Source organism: Passer montanus, unplaced genomic scaffold (genome assembly GCF_014805655.1).
Source record: "Passer montanus isolate IOZ18808 unplaced genomic scaffold, ASM1480565v1 scaffold61, whole genome shotgun sequence".
Classification (NCBI taxonomy): Eukaryota; Metazoa; Chordata; class Aves; order Passeriformes; family Passeridae; genus Passer; species Passer montanus.
The window spans coordinates 3,062,877-3,081,995 of NW_024371149.1; the positions used below are offsets into that span (position 1 = coordinate 3,062,877).

Consider the following 19,119-nt stretch of genomic DNA (forward strand, 5'->3'; position numbering starts at 1 on the left):
ACATCTATGGTATATCTGTTTTAATACACAACTTGAATTTAGCATCCTTTTAACATCAAATAGACAAACATCTATTGTAGATAAGGCTGGGGACTGGGAGGGGGGGAACTGAAGAAAGTCTTTAATGTAACTTTAAGATTAAATAGGGAAAACCATAGAGATGTAAGAGCAAAAGTCAGAGGTACCATAGGTAAGAAATCTAGAGATTCAAGAACCTGAAGACACATGCATTTTGTTTTGTTTGCCTGTTTTTCCAATTACTCCTACAAAAGGCAGGAAGAATGGCTCTTCTACATGTTCCAAGAACTTCTTTGTCAGTGTATATAGTCCAAGCATTTGAACAGCCTTTCTAAAATTTCACGTTCAATAAACGGGGCAACAACTCATTACATCTGGTGAACTATATGTAGACCTTTATTATTTTCCTGAGGGGAATAAACCCCTCATATAATGACAAGTAAAATTTCGTTTATTATGAATGAAATCCTACTATTTATCATTGAAAAGAAAAACGAAAAGAGCATGCTCGACAGGTTTTGGTCACTTAATACAAGACTGCAAATGACAGTACTTTCATGGAAAGGATTTTTAGATCACCTTTTGGCATTCGGGATAGTGGCGGGTCACAGCACTCCATGTGGAACCCTCTATCACAGGAGTCGCAAAAAAGCATGTTATCCTGGGGGGGCAGGGATGAGGGGGTGGAGAAAAGGGAAGAGGAAAAAAGAGACTTAATACAGCACTGCTTGAATTGTATATCAATTATTTGCATTTGGACACGTGCTAATTATAAAGCTACTATAAACAAAAAAGTCAAGTAACACTGAACAAGTCTAACTTACTGCATTTTTGCCTTGGATCCTACATGCACTGCATGTCTTGCATTCAATACACTGCCACCTCAATGCCTTCACATTTGTTGTTAACTCAGGACAGAATTTCAAACATGATGGATGTCCTAAAAAATACCAAAATGTTATTGAGAGGTTGAGATTTAAGATTGGTTAGATTGATTTTGAAGTTCAGCAGGATGTAGCCAGCACCACCAGAACCCTAAAAGTACCAGCTGCTTTCAGAATTTTGCAACACATTATTTTAACTCATCTACTTCATACAAATATACAGAATAATTATCATGAAACCCACTCATGAAGACAGGTAGAAAATTGACTTTTACTGACACCAGTGAATGGTCTACATAAGCACCTAAAACTGAACTTTTTATTTTCACTAGGTTATTTCCATGGCATATTAAACTGTCATTGGTTCTCAAAAAAAGCATATTTACAAACTTGACCACATTCCCCTTTCATAGCAATTCAAAATAAACAGAGGAAATCTTCAGATAAAACTGCATTAGTTATTTTTCTAACTATACTAAGCACCTACCAGAGAAAATGAAGTGCCAAACTACATGTGTTTTTTTATTTCAACTTATTACTTAATTATACACAAAGAACAATTTCAGAGTAATAAAATGGGTAAAAAATTAATCTGGTAACTGGCGTAAGGAAAACATATTACAATACAAGGTTTAAAATTGAGAGGGTGGGTGTGAAGTACTGAACTACCACCTCCCACAAAACACAAAAATTCCTCAGCAGGACCATCCTCTTTTCACAGTAGTCTTGAAAGCCTACATGACTTTTCCAATTAACAGAAGGGACCAGGCAAATGAACACATCCAACACCTGAGGCAATACTGGCAGTGATTTTTTTCACGTCTTCAACAACCTCGGAGCATAGCCCTAATCCAGAAAAGATAAAAGCACTGCTATATAAGAAGGGATCAGCATTCCCAGGGAAACACTTTATGGTAGCATTATATTCAGAGATTATCTATCATGAACATAAACACAGAAGTTGTCAGAGAGAGAAGAATCCCTGATGCCATGCTGCACTTCTAGATGGCTGCAGCAATGTGGCTCACACCAAAGGTGTCTTCTTCTCACTGTCAGAGTTGGAATGAGTGCTTTCTTCTAGGTCATGCTGTAGTTACAGTGATTCAGACTTTCTCCATCAACTGTCTCTCAGTCCAGGACCGAGCTAAAACACCATAAATAAAAATACAATTTAATCTACAAGCATTTGCTATTTTTGTCTAACGGACTGAGGTGTGGATGGTAAAGACTGATGGAATGCAAAAGTCACCTGAATAAGTGACAATTTCAGATTTTACTTCCTTTTATTCTCCTTACCCAAGGCTTAAACCACTTTATTGTTAAGCTTCGAAATACAACTTGAATTGTGCATTTTCTCAAAATAAAATGCAGACATATAATCTATTAGGAAGGAGCAATCAATAATAAATTCAAAGAGTAGTTTCAGAAAAATATTGAAAAAGCATAACCATTTGATTCTTTGCATACAGTTTAAGATATACCAACATTTTTGGGGGTTAAAATTGAGTATGCACTTTCAATAATGTGACAAATATACTATAACAGCAGAGATGAGTTCAAAGAGATACTGTTCCCTTCAATGAAACCCCCTAGAGAGGCTGATATTAGTAATCAATATCACATAAAGACTTATTTTATCAATTATGACTTAACAACCCTATTAACACATTAAAGCCTAGTCATAAATCAATCACTCCACGTAAGTGTATTTAATTCCAGTTATCTACCCTGCACAGAAATTATTTATTTCAAGGAGCAACTAAGTTGCAGTTCAAACTGTTGATTTTAATTTTGTTTTACGTAAATAACTGTGATGTATAAACATATGGAACATCCATTCTCACTGGTAGGTATCCACTGCTTGAAGAAATTAAGTGTAACTGTGTTATTTTGTATCTCTTATCGACCAATGAAACATTTCTCACTGAAGCAATTACACAGCTTAATACATTTCTTTAATCACTAGATTTTATTATCAGACAAAAATTCAAGAAAAATATTCCAGTGGTATTAAACAAGCCTGCAATTCCAAATCCTTGAGCCACAAGTAACTAGAACTGGAAGGGTGCAAATGGGAACCATTGCTATGGATTTGCCATATTTTTTTCACCATCTTTTCTAGGTATGCACTAGCAGAGACAGCCCAGGAATTTTTAGATTTCAAACTACCATATGGTATGGTTCTTTAATAGTTGATAATACTTAAACTATTCATTTTAGACACAACCTGACAAAGCGCAAATATAACAGTAACATGTATAGGGCAATGCCTACCAGACATTAAGTGGTAACCAACAAGTTTTAGTTTTAAAAGGAACTCTGTTTAACTACATTCATAGCAGTTATACAGATTTTGTAGTTTAACAGATTTCAATAGACAGTTGAAGTTACAGTGGCCTTCACTGATTTTACAGCTAGTTTTTTAAAATAAATTTGAGAGCTGAAGGAAAGCATGTTTTGGGCTTCCAAATAGTGTTTCAGCTCTAACTAATCTAAACTGGAATTACAAACATACTAGCTTCTCCATATGTAGACGCTGATAAAACTCCAAGAGATTTCCAACACTAGTTTGAAGTTTAAACTGGTAATTTCTCCTGGTTCCACCATGTGACTTTCTTTTAAAACTCAGTAGCATCAATATTTTAATGTACCAAACAAGCTTACCAAATTACTGGAAATTTAGACCTTTGCAAGCTGAAAGACTTCACCAGGAATACATACAGGCCTAATTTAAAATGAAACACTTCAAAATTTGTTCATCCATGTTAGAAACGGTTCAGATTGGTGATAAACTGACGTGGCAGAAATAGGCAAGATCAGGAAGTCAAAAGTGAGGGTCTCATTCCTTTGTGGTTGAAGGCAATTTCTTGAACCTGCCCACTTTTGTGTCTTCCTCACAAAGCTCGACCTTCTTTATTCATTAAAGGATTTGATGAAAAAGCTAGTCTTTTAAAAGAACAAGCATTAGATCACTGACTACAATTAAACACAGTGCTAAATCAGTTATGCTAATATCTCTAGTTATTTTTAACTTAAACACAAATGCTGGGAACTACTGTGTAAGATAATTTACCAAAAAATACCCCTCAACTTGTGTCTGATAATATTTTAGGTAGAAAGTGTTATTATTATTTAGGGAGACTAGCTATGAGCAGAGATGGTCAGTGCATCTGTCTTGGGGATGTACCAGTTTCTTCCACCTGCAGGTTTCTATGCAGTTCATTTTATTCAACTAACCCAATATCCTTATACAGACAGCAATAATTAAGACAACTTCTAAATTCCATTATTACTTAAGCACACCCTATATCTTATTTAGAAAGCCATCTCTGCCCAGTTCTTTCCAAATATTTTGTCCCAGTTCCTTCTGACCTGAGTCCAGTGTCTCTGTTGCTCTGCTCTCCAGCCTTTTCTACCCGTCTTTGACCAGTAACCCTCTCGCCTCCTCAGGATAACATACAATTTGAAAGGAGAATACCCATAGGTATTCTACTTTTTGCTATTTTTGCCCCTTTTAAAAAACATTTATTATAATTCTCCAGTCACTCAATGTTTTCCCTCCTCATTCTACAATTTCAAACCCTTATAAAAATCTGTCAGCAGCATTAATCTTTAATTGCTTCTGCACATCTTGCTTGGAAAAACAGAAGCAGAGTTCAATTCCAGTTCTCAAGTATATTGATTTTGCAAAATCAAGAGATAGGGAAAAAGCAGGAGAGAAAAAAAACCCCAAACTACAAAACCCAATCAAAACCAAGAGGAACTATGTCTGCTTCTGTAATGGGATTTGTTTTCTCACATCTGACATCCCTCATCTTACTTCTTGAGAAAGCCCTCTGTGCCAACTGACATGGCAGTGCACTTCATTTCTACTACCCAAATACTTTTCCCCCTAAACACAACAAAAATGTGCAGCTAGTTATCCAGCTAGTTTCTGCCTTCAGAATGCACAAGCACTACCTGAAAAGACAAAAGAGACTTGACACAAAAACAACAAGGGAAAACAGGCATGCCAGTAGTGGGCACTGCAATTTAATCTCTGATCAACTGAACAATTTGCTTGCTGTGCACAACATGCAATTTCTTTTCTATTTGTTAGACAGCAAGACCAGCTTTGAGATACACTGCAATGTGCAAAATTACAAATCCAATTACAATAAAACTCCACTTGAGTGAAGTTTTGTTATTTATAAATTGCACTGAAATTGGTTTTTATTTTAGTTAGGCATCAGTAGCTAAAGTTTAACCATCCAGCAAACTGATTGGCAGTCTCACCATCTCATTCCTTATATCTAATACATCTGAGGAACTAATTAAAGATAATTTAGTCTTAATGAGGCAGAGAGAATGTATCGGTGTTAATTCAAATAGAAGCTGATCCATGAAAGTCAAGACTTCCAGTTCTAAAGTGTCTTAAGACCCACCAGGGAATTATTACACAATAGAAGAGTAGCTGAGAGCTCACCTGATAAATGTAAACTCTGTGCACCAAAGTCTAACCAAGTATTAATATTACAAATATCACAAAACAGATTTGAAAACAGAGGAGACCTATGACCTATAAACCACTAAAGCAAGACAATTTAAATTTATGAGGTTTGCTGTTGGCATACTGGGTTATAAAAGTAATTTTCTTATTTAAGAGTATAATAACTGACTAAAATATACTAAAAAATACACTGGCTAAAATACAAAGCAACTGTCAGGATGATAATTGGGAAGCAGACAATCAATAACATATCCCGATTAACTGAAAACATGTTTTTATCTATAGTGTTTTATTTTTGCTCAAGTACTGATGTAGCCTGACCCGAGAACTGCCATAGCTACCATAGCATACCTACAAAATGGTGATGCTCATGGACTCCAGATGCACGGAATCACAGAATATGCAGAGCTGGAAGGGACCTGAAAGGATCACCAAGTCCAACTCCTGACCCTTCACAGTGTCAGGCGTCAAGAGTCACACCACGTGCCCTGAGAGCATTGTCCAAATGCTTCTTGAGCTTTGTCAGCCTTGGTGCCCTGGGGAGCCTGTTCTAGTGCACAACTACCTTCTGGGGGAAGAAGCTTTTCCCAAACTCCCCTGACACAAGCTCAGGCTGTTGCCTCGGGCCCCAGACTGGCCACCACAGAGCAGAGAAGCACCTGCATTAGGAGCAGCCACAGCCTGCAAGAACTGCTGCAACACACAGGGGTAAGGTACATGCAGTCATTAGTGGCATTGTCTTGTGCCTGACAGGTAACCAGCTGCCCACCTCATGGGGTATGTGCTATGTTACCTAAAATATCATTCAAATTCCCTCTTGAGTAACACAATAATTTTAGAAAAAATGAATTGGATACACAAGATGTAGAGCAGCAAAGACTGCTACATAGTCTTTATTACTGTGATCATTCCTCAGCTTCTGAAATGCTGCAAATCTGTGCAAGCAAAATTCTTGATCATCTTTTGATGTCACAATGCAAAACTGAGTTTTCAGAGCCAACATAGATCCCAAACAATAAATGAATTCTTGTATTGTAAAAGTGTGGTTTTCTCCTCTCAATTTACTCATCAGATCTGTACTTTTACATAAAGATGAATTCATACCTCTCACTTGTAATTATCCTGATTATAAAGATGACAAAATTTTAGTTCAAAAAAACCAAACAAAACCAAAACTGACAAACCAACCAAGAAAAACAACAACAAATTCTTCTGTCCCCCTGGTTTCAGTTCTTGATCTATGTTTGTTCAAAGAGAGGATAAGGTTTACAAGTTTAAAATATTTTTAGAAGACATACTAAAACATAAACATTTCTAGTATTTGTAAATTCAGCCAACTTACCACTGCTGCCACAATCTGCACAAGACAAGAGCTCTTCTGGTTTTTTTTCACGATTTGATTCTTTCGTTCCCAAGCAAAAGCTACATATTGGGATGGGATCAGCTCGTGGCTAGATTTAAAAATAAACAGACAGTTAGCTAACAAAAAAAAAAAAAAAAAGCCCAAACCAAAACCCACCAGCCTCCAAAGCTTTTACTTTGTATTTTGCTGTAGTACACACTAAGTGGCAAGGCAAATGTCCACTTTACTAACTTCGTTACAAAGTTTTCATCTTAACATGCTTCATAAACTTCAAGCTGGCCCAGAATAAGCCACCCTGTATATTAATCCATGTAAATGTCTCCAATACAAGAGTAGTGTTAACAAAACAAGGAAAAATTAGAACTTGGGACACTATTCTTGCACACAATTGCAACTCCAGAACACAATTGCTTGTTCTTCAAACACAACAGTGCTCAAAGATGCAAACTAGTCTTTATTACAGACAAATATAGTTCCTTTACACAAGACAAAAACTCAAATTCAAGACATACTTTATTACTTGGAATTTCATTACAACTCATACCCTCCTCTGAAACTACCATTTTAGGGTAAAAGCTCTGGATTTAACAGATCAAGAGTTATCCATGACACTGTGATGAGTCCCATCAGCTTTGATAGACATTCATAATAAAAAATATACAAATCTTTCAATGTCTAGAAGCAATACACAGAACTCTTTAGAGAATTACTTCAGAACTGATACAAGTTTTACTTCCCATCTTCCTTATCAATTACATAACAAACGATCAGAGAATATTTATTACATAGTTTCTGCATTACGTTTTAGAGCTTTAAAGAAAACACTAACCTGCAACATCCAAAATATTAATGTATTAATGACTACATGGAAGTATTTGTAAACAGGTCTGTAACAAATAAAATTATATGCAACTATTTCTCCCAAGTGGGATAGTCAAATAACAGAGTACCGTTTAGCAGAGAGTATCACAATAACTCAGATTAAAATGGTTTCTTTTGTGAATTCACAGCTTCCAGACTCAGGTAGGCAATGCTGCTAGTTTAACATATCAAAGCAATCATTTATTGGCTTTACCTTCATTTTCCATTTCCACTTTATGCTACAATACTTTGAAAGCTGGCGGGCTATCTTCCCTTGACCTATAAATCTGTATTCCATTAGAGAACTGGGAAGAGGGGAATGCTTGTTTTTAAGGGTATTCTTATGAAAGAATTAGTTCCATGGTGATATGCCCTTATATCTCAACACAATATAACACAGAAATATTGAAACTACTTTTATGTTATTAAGCTTTATGATCATTTTAAGTCAAGCAGCATGAAGAATGCTGACACCAGGAAAGTAAGTTTGTCCTAGCCATAGAAGAGGAGCACACATAAACATACTTCCATATAAACATACCCCAAGGCACTGTACTTTCTCTGAAAATTTAGACCTCAGCAGGTCTGCTCACTGTTCAACTCTTCACAATCCAATTACTGAAATATTGACATACTTGTATACCCCAAAGAATATACATAAAATATAAACAGAGCTGAACTTTTCATAAGTAAGGAGATGTGTGTTCTCTTCCATCATCTCCGAAAGGGAACTGCTGTAACTGCCTTATAACCAGTAAGAACAAACATCATCTGCAGTCTTTTGTCTTACTGAGGTCTCCATTATGGATTATATGGTTAGCTGAAATATGAAATTGCTACTTGGATAAAAACAACCATTTAAGTTACAAAAGAGCTTTCAAAAATGGTCTTGCTTCAAAAAAGAAGTATTATTGATGCTGTCAGTTTTAGAAGGATGTCATTGAAGATCCTTCTAAAGATCCGTATTTCTATAGGTGGAAATACTACTTGCAGAACTTTTCACTTGATAAAAGTAACATATATATAAAAATAAGAAATAATTAATTAGTTACTATTCTTGCCAGTCAGATATAATTCAAGAGATCTTTCCCATAAATTTGCTTTCATCAGATATGTCACTGGAGCAAAATGATGCTAACAAAAAACCCAAAATACATAAACTATGCTAATAATCAGCAGCAGAAAGAGGGTCCAGAGCTATTCAAACAGATTTTGCAGCATTGTGTGGACATTTCTTAACTGCTACTTAAAGCTTAATACAGATAGTTTTAAAAGACAGATTATTCTTTTAGTGAAATCCCGTTAAAATCTCCTCTTGGCAACCATACCATTCTCTTTCCCTTCAATGTTACAGTGCTTTAGCCATTTCAAAAAGGCTTGTGCTGATAAATAATTTACAAAGCTTCACATATCATTCAAATCCAGGCCCAGAATCTCATCTATCTTTCCAAGATATTTTTTTTTGCTCTAGGAAAAGACATGGCCATTAGCCAACATTCATTTACTTCCCTATTTCAAACATGACCCCACCCCATCCCCCCCTTTTTTTTTCTGAAGGTAAAATAAAGGACAAAGGTTGTTGGCAGTTCAGGGCTACAAAGACTGATGTTCCCATACCAAAACTAATCACAACGAGCTTGCAAATCCTATCACCTCATATACAAGTTTCCAAGAAGCTTACAGGCTCCAGTATATTCTTTGAAGCCATTTACATTCATAACTGTATTACAGGGTCTGTTCTCTCAACTGCTGAAAGTTACGAATACACACACACACACTCCTGTCAGCACAGTAAACAAGACATCATTTCAATTTGCTTTAGCTTGCACAGTCCAAGCAAGCCTGAATTCATACTGGTAGTATTAGTTCTGGCTCACAACTGTCTCAATTAGCATAAACTCAGGGTGTTTGGGGTTAATTTGAGGGGGGGAGGGTGCTGGTGCAATTTTTTAGCTGTTGATTAACAGCAGCAGAACATCATCCAAAACAGCAATGCACCCCCTACCTTAATAAAAGGGAGCTCTAAGAGAAATTAATCTATTTTTCTAATCAGTAGTTTATCTTCTAAAATACAGCCATCACATATCTTTGGAAAAACAATGCTTAGTCTTCAGGAAGGTTAATTCTATTTCATCTCTTACAGAAGGAGTTCTATTCAAGTCAGTTATTCAACACTACAGTATTTTGTACCAGATGAGCCAGTAATACTTTTGGTGTTAATATTTAATATTTGTGTTATAAAAGCTTTAGGAGTATGGTGTCTGCTCTGTCTCACGAGGCAGGTCTGAATAACTCTTACCCAGTAACATACTATTGCTTCAACAGAACTAATAAGCTGAGAAGAATTTTTCATCCCTTTAATTCTGTGAATAAGGTAAATGACAACTTGCAAAACAATTTAGTTTGCTAGGTTACTAGAAACTGAACATTCAAATTCAACAGACTGCCTTGTTCTAATAACTGTATTCCCAACTGGAGTAAGAGCAAATTTACAGAAAATTCATCCCTTATGTCAACATGCACTCAGAAATTTAAGTTGCACATAGAGTAGTCAGGAAAGTGGATTTAAAAAAAATTAAGATAGACACACCATGGAGCTATAACAGACCATCAACTCAGCACCTATGAACAGGCTGGGTTTCTATTTTACTTTCCAAGTAGAAATTGAACTGTACTTATTTAAACATCACACATTCAACTGCCATAGTCAATCAATCCTCAAAACATCATTCATACAACTGCAGTCCATCAATCCTCTAAACAGTGTTAAAACCATGTACTGTATGACAATATTGTATCACCAAAAAACACCACCAAAATCCAATTTTACAGCATTTATAATTTCAAAATTATTCCAAACAGTAATTGACTGTGATTATTCTAACACTTGAAACAGTTTTCACTAGAAATACATGAATGTGTGTACACTAAATTTTGTTTATAGCTTCATTATTTCAGTCACTAAAGAACACAAGAATAAAAAACATGTTTAATAAAAGTTTGTGCTACACATAAAAAACTAAACATTAAAAAAATATTTGTTTAGTGCCTTCAATCAGTGTTCTGTAATTTATCCAACTGAAAAAACCACCCCAGAGCCCCTAGAAAACCCCAAAGCATTTTAACTATTTGACATAGTTTACACATTGTGAAATATTAAGGACCCATTATCCTTACTGCTCAGTCTTTACATATTCAGCATTCTGACTGCTCCACAAAAAATAAAGAATCATAGAATGAATGGTTTAGGTTGGAAAGAACAAAAATCTAATTCCAACTGCCCTGCCATAGGCAAGGACACCTTTCGTATCATCATGAATTCAGAAATAACAACATAGTGCCAGCATTTAGCTAACCTAGTGCAGTGTCCATGTTTAAGCAAAGACTTACAAGTCGTTTATGCAACCAGTAAATTATTTTGTTTATTTTAATGACTCACAGCTATCTATTCTGAGAAACTAACAGGCTTTGCCCCTGCACAAAATCAATCCTTGGTAAAAATTCAGCTGGATTTCTGTTACCTTACGCCAGAACTTGTCCAGAACTAAGGCCCAAAACAATTTATTTCCTATGTAGTTTCTGTGCTTGTGGAATTTATATGCTTTTTTGAATATATTTATAGTTACCATGAAATTCTTAAAGCATTTAGTATGTTCTAACATCTCACTTCCAAAGAAGTCACATTAAGTCCTGAAAAGTTTTATTTTACTTTATTTTTGAGTAGGCAAATGTCCCCAAAACTATAAATCCCACTTAAAGCAAGCAGATTCCTATTTGCATTGCTATAGTACTCTGAGGTTTTAAACAGATTGTTTGAAAACTGTTAGGCATTAGCTGTGTACACACAATTACATCTTAAGTGCTATCTCATTAAGTGTTATGCACACATTAAAAGAAATTAAAAGTTTCACACACTCTTCCAAGAAATTTTACTAGCAAACCAAAAACCTCAACTGCTCCCATCTGCAATTGCTCTCCATGCCTTTTCAGAACCACCTCAACATCATCTGACTACCTGCCAGAAAACACATCCTTACACATGACACCCAAACATTAGATCTCTGTTATCCTATGAACAGAAACAGCATGTAAGTCATTACAGGGTTACCAGGAGAGAGGGGCAGGTTTTACTGAGAAGTGAAGCTGCCATGACCTTCAATACAGATCCACTGCCCTGGTCCCAGCCCATTTCCAGCCTTAGGAAGGACAGAAGCAGCAAGGTGGCTTTCTCAAGAACACCTACATTTCCAAGAAGTACCATCAAGGGCTATCTGCATTATTTTTTTTTTCACCATGGTTTGAAAAAAAAGAAGTCTCTGAACATGAAATACTGCCAGAAGCATCTCTAAATACTGTTTTAAAATATTAATATTGAAAAGCAAAAGCTTTATCAGCAACAGGTACTGATTTCTGTCTCATCTACTGAAGCAGCTGCTCTTGGTCCCAGACAAGACCAGGTTCTGTGAGCACTTTCAGCTGCAATACCTTCCCTGCATCCATTCTGTGTATGTACAAAACAGTTCACTTTCCACATCTGAAAATCCTGTTTCAGGAACGATAACTGAAACTAAATTCCAAACTTTTAAAACAACTTGCTAACTATCCAATAGTTCCCATGTTAGTCCTACAGGCCTGCAAAGCATGGTAAACAATACACACTACCTCAAATCTTGGTAAACACATCCTGACAGGCAGAAGTGTGGAAAAATTACACCTGCTACAAACCTTAATGTAGCAGTTACACATTCAAAGAGCACAAAGCAAAGGCCAGTACAAGGGCAGCTCCAAAAAGAGAGGACTGACCAGGCTGTGAACTTTCTTTATTACACTTTTAAATCAACTAACTGCATAAATGGTGTGTATTGAGGAAAAGCTACAGACTGAAACTACTCTTCTCTCCAAAGATTATCATCACTGCTAGAATGCAGGTTTGTGTGCCTTGTTTTTGTATAAAATTCACTTCCTTACTACACAGTGGCTTTGTGGCTTTCTCCACTCACACCTCCCTCCTGTACTTTGAAAGGATATCTCTCTAAGAGCTTTGTGATATACCAGGTAACCATCAGAGATAACTAAAACTATGCAAAAAGAGTAAATTTAAAACCCTTCCTATCCTCCTGCATTCACCAGCCCCAAAGCCATCTAACTGCAAGAGAAATACTAGATTAGCTTAGACTTAATTAGCTGCACATAAGCCCACCTGCATTCATGTTTCATTTGGCATTTATATCCACAGAAAATATTAAAATTTCACTTTCTGTTGAAAAATCACCATCCTAAGCAAGCACAGAAAACATCTAGAGAAAGGTGCAAAGCAGCAGCTCAAAAACACAGCTAAGTGTCCTGATCCTCTGGAGGCTCATCTTTCATTTTCAACAGAATGGATGTAAAGCCTCTACACTTCCAGAAGGGAGGCTTTTCAACCACAGTCCAGATTCAACAGACACACAGAATTACTGAAGCAAATTTAAAAACAACCCTTGGATGTGTGTAGGCCCTGCTACTGTTTCTGTCAACAATCTCTGATACTTTACTTATTTAAACTCCATGCCTTCTGTGATCTTGCATTAATTTCTATGTGCCACGGTTTAACCCCAGCTGGCAACTAAGATCCACACAGCTGCTCACTCATTACCCCCACATGGGGATAGGGAGAGAATCAGAAGAGTAAAAGTGGAAAGCTCATGGGTTGAGATAAAGACAGTTTAATAACCAAAGCAAAAGCCACATACACAAGCAAAACACACTGCCTTCTTCTTGCTCCCACTTTATACACTGAGCATAACATTTTACAGTATGGAACATCTCTTTGGTCAGCTGGGATCAGCTGCCCTGCCCAGCTAAACTCCAGGGTTCTTGAGTGTACCTATGCCTTAGATGTCAAGAAGATGAGTTCTCTTTATGTAAAGTCTCAGAGGTAAAGTGCATTATATGTATCTAGCTTTCAACAATCCTGCTCATTGTGCGCTAATTTCCACAATGTCTTCTTTATCTCTGTCTTAGGAGAATTCCAAACATGCTATCCACTGTTTTTTGTCACATGTCTATACAGTTGTTCAAATGGGATTGCATTTTCCAACTCCAAATTTTATCTTTTACTGCACTGCAACTAGAATGAAGCAGGTGATGCATGTAACCACAAGGATAAGCTGGGGTGCAATTCACAGACCATGATCCCATGGCCATTTCAACTTTTATATTCTTTGGAAATGTATTGTTTTTACACAGATTAAATAAACTCCAGTATGAAAAGCACATGCTTCACTGCTATGATATTATGTTTACTCAGATGTTTGTATATATGCATATTTTTATCCATAACTTATTACCAAAGTCATCTTACATAAATGCGTATAATGTTTGCAGCGTGGCACAGGATAATTATTAGTTGTCTTGATGCTAATTGCTCAGGGAAAATGTTTAATTGCATATTAAATTGATCATATGCATATTTTATCTAGTTTACTCTTTGGGGCAAATTTACTGTCAGCACAATCTAGATTTGAATAGCAGGATACTAAATAGAGAAGCAGGGCTTTTTGAAACTGGGCTGGTGTTTGAAATGCAATTCTAAATAAAACAAGCAGAGCCCTGTTCTACTCCAAGATGAAGTAGGTGAATTTCTGCACAAAGTCAAGACATATAGTTACCTCATATAAGGGAAAAATATTAGGACCAAAGCAAAATTATTATGGCCACAAATTCCAGAACCTGATATGTGATTACAAGAGAAGTATTTTTTAGATTTCTTCCACTGATATAATTACAAAATAGAAGCTTCAAATAGAGAACACATACATTTTGGTTTTGTTGTATACATTTTGGGTTTTTAAACAAAAAAGTATTTCATTTTAATTCATGCGTATAACTTGACATCCTTTCTCCACAATTATTTTAAGAGCAAATGCAGTATATAAATTATATCACTCTAAATAACACAGCCACTTCTCTTAACCAAGGCCTAAGTAGTAGAAAAATGACACAGCTGAGTTCATATTCTTACAGGGAACAAGCAGCAGCATTTAATTTTTAGTCACTGGTTTCTATCTAGTAAAAAACACCGGCAACTAGGATTCTTCTCTACCAGGTGAGCTGCAGAGTAATACAAGTTATGGAAATCTACTGATTTATCTGTTTATTCTTTTAAAAATGAAGTCATTCCTGGTGTCCTTTCTGAAGCAAGAGGATGTGGACAAACAGCTGATTAAATGCTAACAGCTTCATTTTTTTTTCCCCTGACAGGAACTGAACTTTATTCTTGAGAGAAGAAAAGTAGTTTATTCAACAGTCAAGACACTGAAATCACTTGCAGGAATTTACCTTTACAAGCCATTGCCCAAGACACAAAGCCATTGAAAATCTGCCAGCTCTGTAAAGTACATATACAGTGCATTTTACACAAGACTTTGGAAAGCAGCAGTTTTTTCTTGACCATGTGCTGAAATCCATGGCAGAGGATAATAAAGTGAATAGGCATGGTAGCCCTGTACCCCAAGGAGTCACCTAAGAGGCTGGAACTTCCAATAAATGACACAGATTGCTTTGTCAGTCTCTGCTTCTTCCTATGTATAGACCATGATCAATAGTGACATACTATCAAGAAATCACAACCTCCCAAATCAAAAAGTATAATTTTAATTTCACATTTAAAAACTCAGATCACTGTAGATCATTTTACAAATAGAGTAAAATAATCTCCCTTAGAATATAATAAAGCACTAACTAGCCATGTGATGTAACCAGAGCTTGAACAGCTCAGAACAAAGCCAGTAAACATTTCACAGAAGACCAGTTTTTCTTAGAAAGGCTTTCAAGTAGGCCTAGTATATAAAATTAAATAAAAGTCTCTTGAAGGAAAGAGGCTTAAAATTTGCCTTAAGTATTATATTTAAGCTAGGGAACTAGAGGGGAAGAGAGGAAAGTCAAAAAAAATTATTGCAGCAACTTCTATTGCGTGGCTTTTAGAAACAAATCCAGTGAGGCTCTCAAGCACTGGTTCAAATTTATCTCCTACACTATTTCCAAGTATTAAAGTCTGTGAAGCCCATGAGGCCATTCTCTGTCCTACCAATAATATTAAATTGCCATATTACTCAAGGCAATTCCAGCATCAGCATTTGTGCAAAAGGACACAGAAAAGGACAGGAGCAAGGTCATAAAGTTCATTAAGTCAGCAGCTTGTTGACAGTAATTTCATGAGGGATTTTTAAACAGTGCTTCAAAGGTAGTTACACTCTGCTTCAAAACCAGCAATAGCCTACAGAAGGTGATAAGCAACTTCAACAAAAAGGCAAAACCAAAGGAAAGAATGAATTAAGAAATTATGACTTAGCAAATCCATCTAAGAGCACTCTTGGACCATACCCAAGTTTGAATTTGAAGTCTTCTAGAATCAACCTCCTTTCATCTCTGACAGAAAGCAGTTCCTGTTTGCTTCCATCCAGTAGAAGAACTAACCTGTGAAATAACTTCTACCTACAGCACCATTCACAATTAAGGGCCCTGGCCATTAAAGTAAAATTCTCACTAGCAATACTCAAACTACTTCTACTACAAATTTTCTTGTGCAGTGGAACTGCAAAAACACTTTTCATCTAATTCCAAATGAGTGCAGAGCATGGTTAGTATATACACAATTATATACTCATTAAAACACATTGCAGGAATCTACTTCATGACAAAATGTTCTGATGTTTCCTTTGCCTCTTCCTTCCCACACAGGAAATGGACAAGCAGCATGACAAGAGCTACCCTGCATAACTCACTGAAAAGTCTTTAGGACTGGATTAGCCTGTAAGACCAAGAGACAAGTAAACTACACAGTTTATATTTCATTTTTCAGTTCGTGCATGCACTATTCAGCTGTTTTAACACCAACAGATAAATACAACAAAAATCTGATCATTGCAATGAAGCTTGCAATCCTTATCCCTAGAGAGAACATATTTTAGGCCGCCATATAGGATCGTATGACCAAAGTACCTCCCTTAACCACTCTGAAGCACCAAGTAGATAGTAGATACTGAGACACAACCAGAAGATTGACTATACCGCTGTTTCTTAATAGTCTAAATAAAATTATTATTTACAGCTCCTGTCTGTTCGTGCCTTATGTATCCAGTATTTACAACTAAGCATTTACACTTACACTGTAAGAAAATGTTGTCAACTTAGTGAAACCAAGAAGTTATATACTGTATTTTTTAACTGCAAAGCTGGTTTAAATGAGTAATTACATTTAGGATGGGCACAGTATCTCCTTTAAATTTACAAAAAGCAAGGATTTGTGAAATTGTACTTGAGTGATGCAAATCAGAAGTTTCAAAGAGGACAGAAAAAGTTTTGAAAATGACTTGTCTAAAGTATGATCACTTCAGTAACAGGTAGTAAGACCTCTTTATAGCCAGAACCACAGAAGACGCCTTTTCTATTTTGATGCTTACAACAAAACCTAGACGTCTTCATTACTAGCAAGAAATCTTAACAAATAAATCAACATCTGAAAGGTTCAATACCCATACTTTTGAATTTTCAGATTATAACCTAACTCCACTGGGATACTTTTTTTTCTGGTGGAGGAGAAGCAAAGAGAAAGCCCTGCGGCATAAATAATAGAGAAAGTTCCCTCCACACTTCAAATTCTGCTCGAGATCCTGACTCCACTGCCACGAGAGCTGTGCTATTCATGTCCACACAGTTCAGAACTAACATAGCCTTACCACATTTTTTAACTTCCAGCAAATTTTCTTTGAGTATGCCATTTAAACGGTGTTCAGTTTTAAGCAAACAACTATAAATTTTACAGTTTGGGAAAAAAGGAATACCTGCAGCTCAAACTCATTTCCTTAAAAAAAAAAAAGGTTCACATTAAGTGACTAATAAAAAAGGTATACATTTCATGTTCCAAATGTAAACAGGTATGTATAGAACAGTTAATACAAAGCACTCTGAAGTTCCTTAATCTGACCAGAGTGCCTTCTACCCCTGCCAAATAAATAAAAAATATGATCTAGTTATTCCACACACACTAAAATAGTTTTGTGATAGGCTAATTAATCATGAACATAACTTTTCAGACATTACATAATTTCACAGACTTGCTTGTAGCTCCTGCCAACAAAAACAACAGTTTGAATGAGAAATAAATCTACACTTGAATAAATCTATACTTGACAGTGACAAAACATGACGACAGTAGGAAAAAGAGGGGGGAAAGGAAGGGGAAAGTATTAATATCACACAACCCCCCTGTATAACTTTATTACTCAAAACATAGCAAAGCTTAAAAGCCAAAATACATGAATCAAGCAACTGAAACTAACTTCTCACTCTAATCTTTCTTACTTTTTTAAAATTTCAGACTATTTCTGGAAATGATGTTTGATAGAACTTGAGAAACAAACCTCAATCACATAACTTACTCGGTGGCACTTATCTGGGATCAGGAACCTCATTGTAATAGCCATGGGTTCATTTCTTGTTTGGGAGACATCTACAAGCACTCAGGCCAAGTACAGATCACTTTTATATTTCAAAACAGTCTCAGACCTACATTTTCAACCTGCCGATAAATTAATACTTGATTGACTCAAACTACATGTTAAAGAAAATCATATAGAAAGAGAGGTTAAAATCAATTTTTCTTGAGAACGTACTTTTAATCCTCCTTGCAGGCCCCTCTCATAACAAATTCAAACCCCAAACAGCCAAGACACTCTAACTGATACAGTAAAACTATACAGGCAGACAGAAATGTTGATTTAGGAAGTCAGGAATTTCTACTGTTACGAAAAAGGCTCTCAAAAGCCCTCTCCAAATCCTGTATCAGTGACAGCCCACACAATCTGCAGATTTATATTCCTTTTAATTGTATCATTGCAATTCAATGATTGAGTATGCATGTGAGAAAAAATTGTAAGTTTGACAGTTATCTAGTGAAGTAAAGTTCATTGTTCAAAGAGTGCTGGAAAAGACTGATGAGAACTAATAACTTGGTTACATATCATACCCCTTGCCACACTAAAAACAAGGTGAAGAACATCTCTGTATCATAAACCACCAGAAGAGCAAACAGCAGCTGTAAGCAAAAGCTGCTGTTAATATTGTGATTCTGTGATGTCTCCTAACATCAGCTCTTTCCCAGAAGCTCAGGAGAAAGAAGTAGCACTGTAATATCTCCAAAACATCAACTTTACTTATGAGATCTTTCACGCACTAACAACATTCTCCTTCACAATAACTACCCACAGGTACACAAGGAAGTATTTTTTACTACTTCTTTTTCATTTTATCTTCTTCAGGAGGAAGGACATTACAAGAGTATTTTTCTACAATGTAAGACTTCCGTTTCTGGGGAGAAAGGATGTCCCCGTCCATAATCATAGTTAATTGTGCAATACAGTCACTACTCCAGCACTGCTTTCTAGGAAAAATCAATACTTTCACTAAGACATCTGCCCTATTCATGTGAATTTGCAGAATCATAGAATGGTTTGTGTTGGTAG

The 19,119-nt window shown here is 36.1% G+C and overlaps 1 protein-coding gene across 4 annotated transcripts in view; it reads right to left on the bottom strand.

Moving 5' to 3' along the window:
- KAT6B (lysine acetyltransferase 6B) overlaps positions 1-19,119 on the bottom strand; it is a 108,217-nt gene that overhangs the window by 50,801 nt on the left and 38,297 nt on the right. For all 4 annotated transcript variants that reach the window (XM_039727342.1, XM_039727341.1, XM_039727343.1 and 1 more), the window contains exons 3-5: positions 6,734-6,842; positions 843-958; positions 598-679 (exon numbers count right to left, since the gene is read on the bottom strand). In XM_039727342.1, the coding sequence (XP_039583276.1) occupies positions 598-679; positions 843-958; positions 6,734-6,842 (307 nt within the window). The remainder of the gene's footprint in view (positions 1-597; positions 680-842; positions 959-6,733; positions 6,843-19,119) is intronic.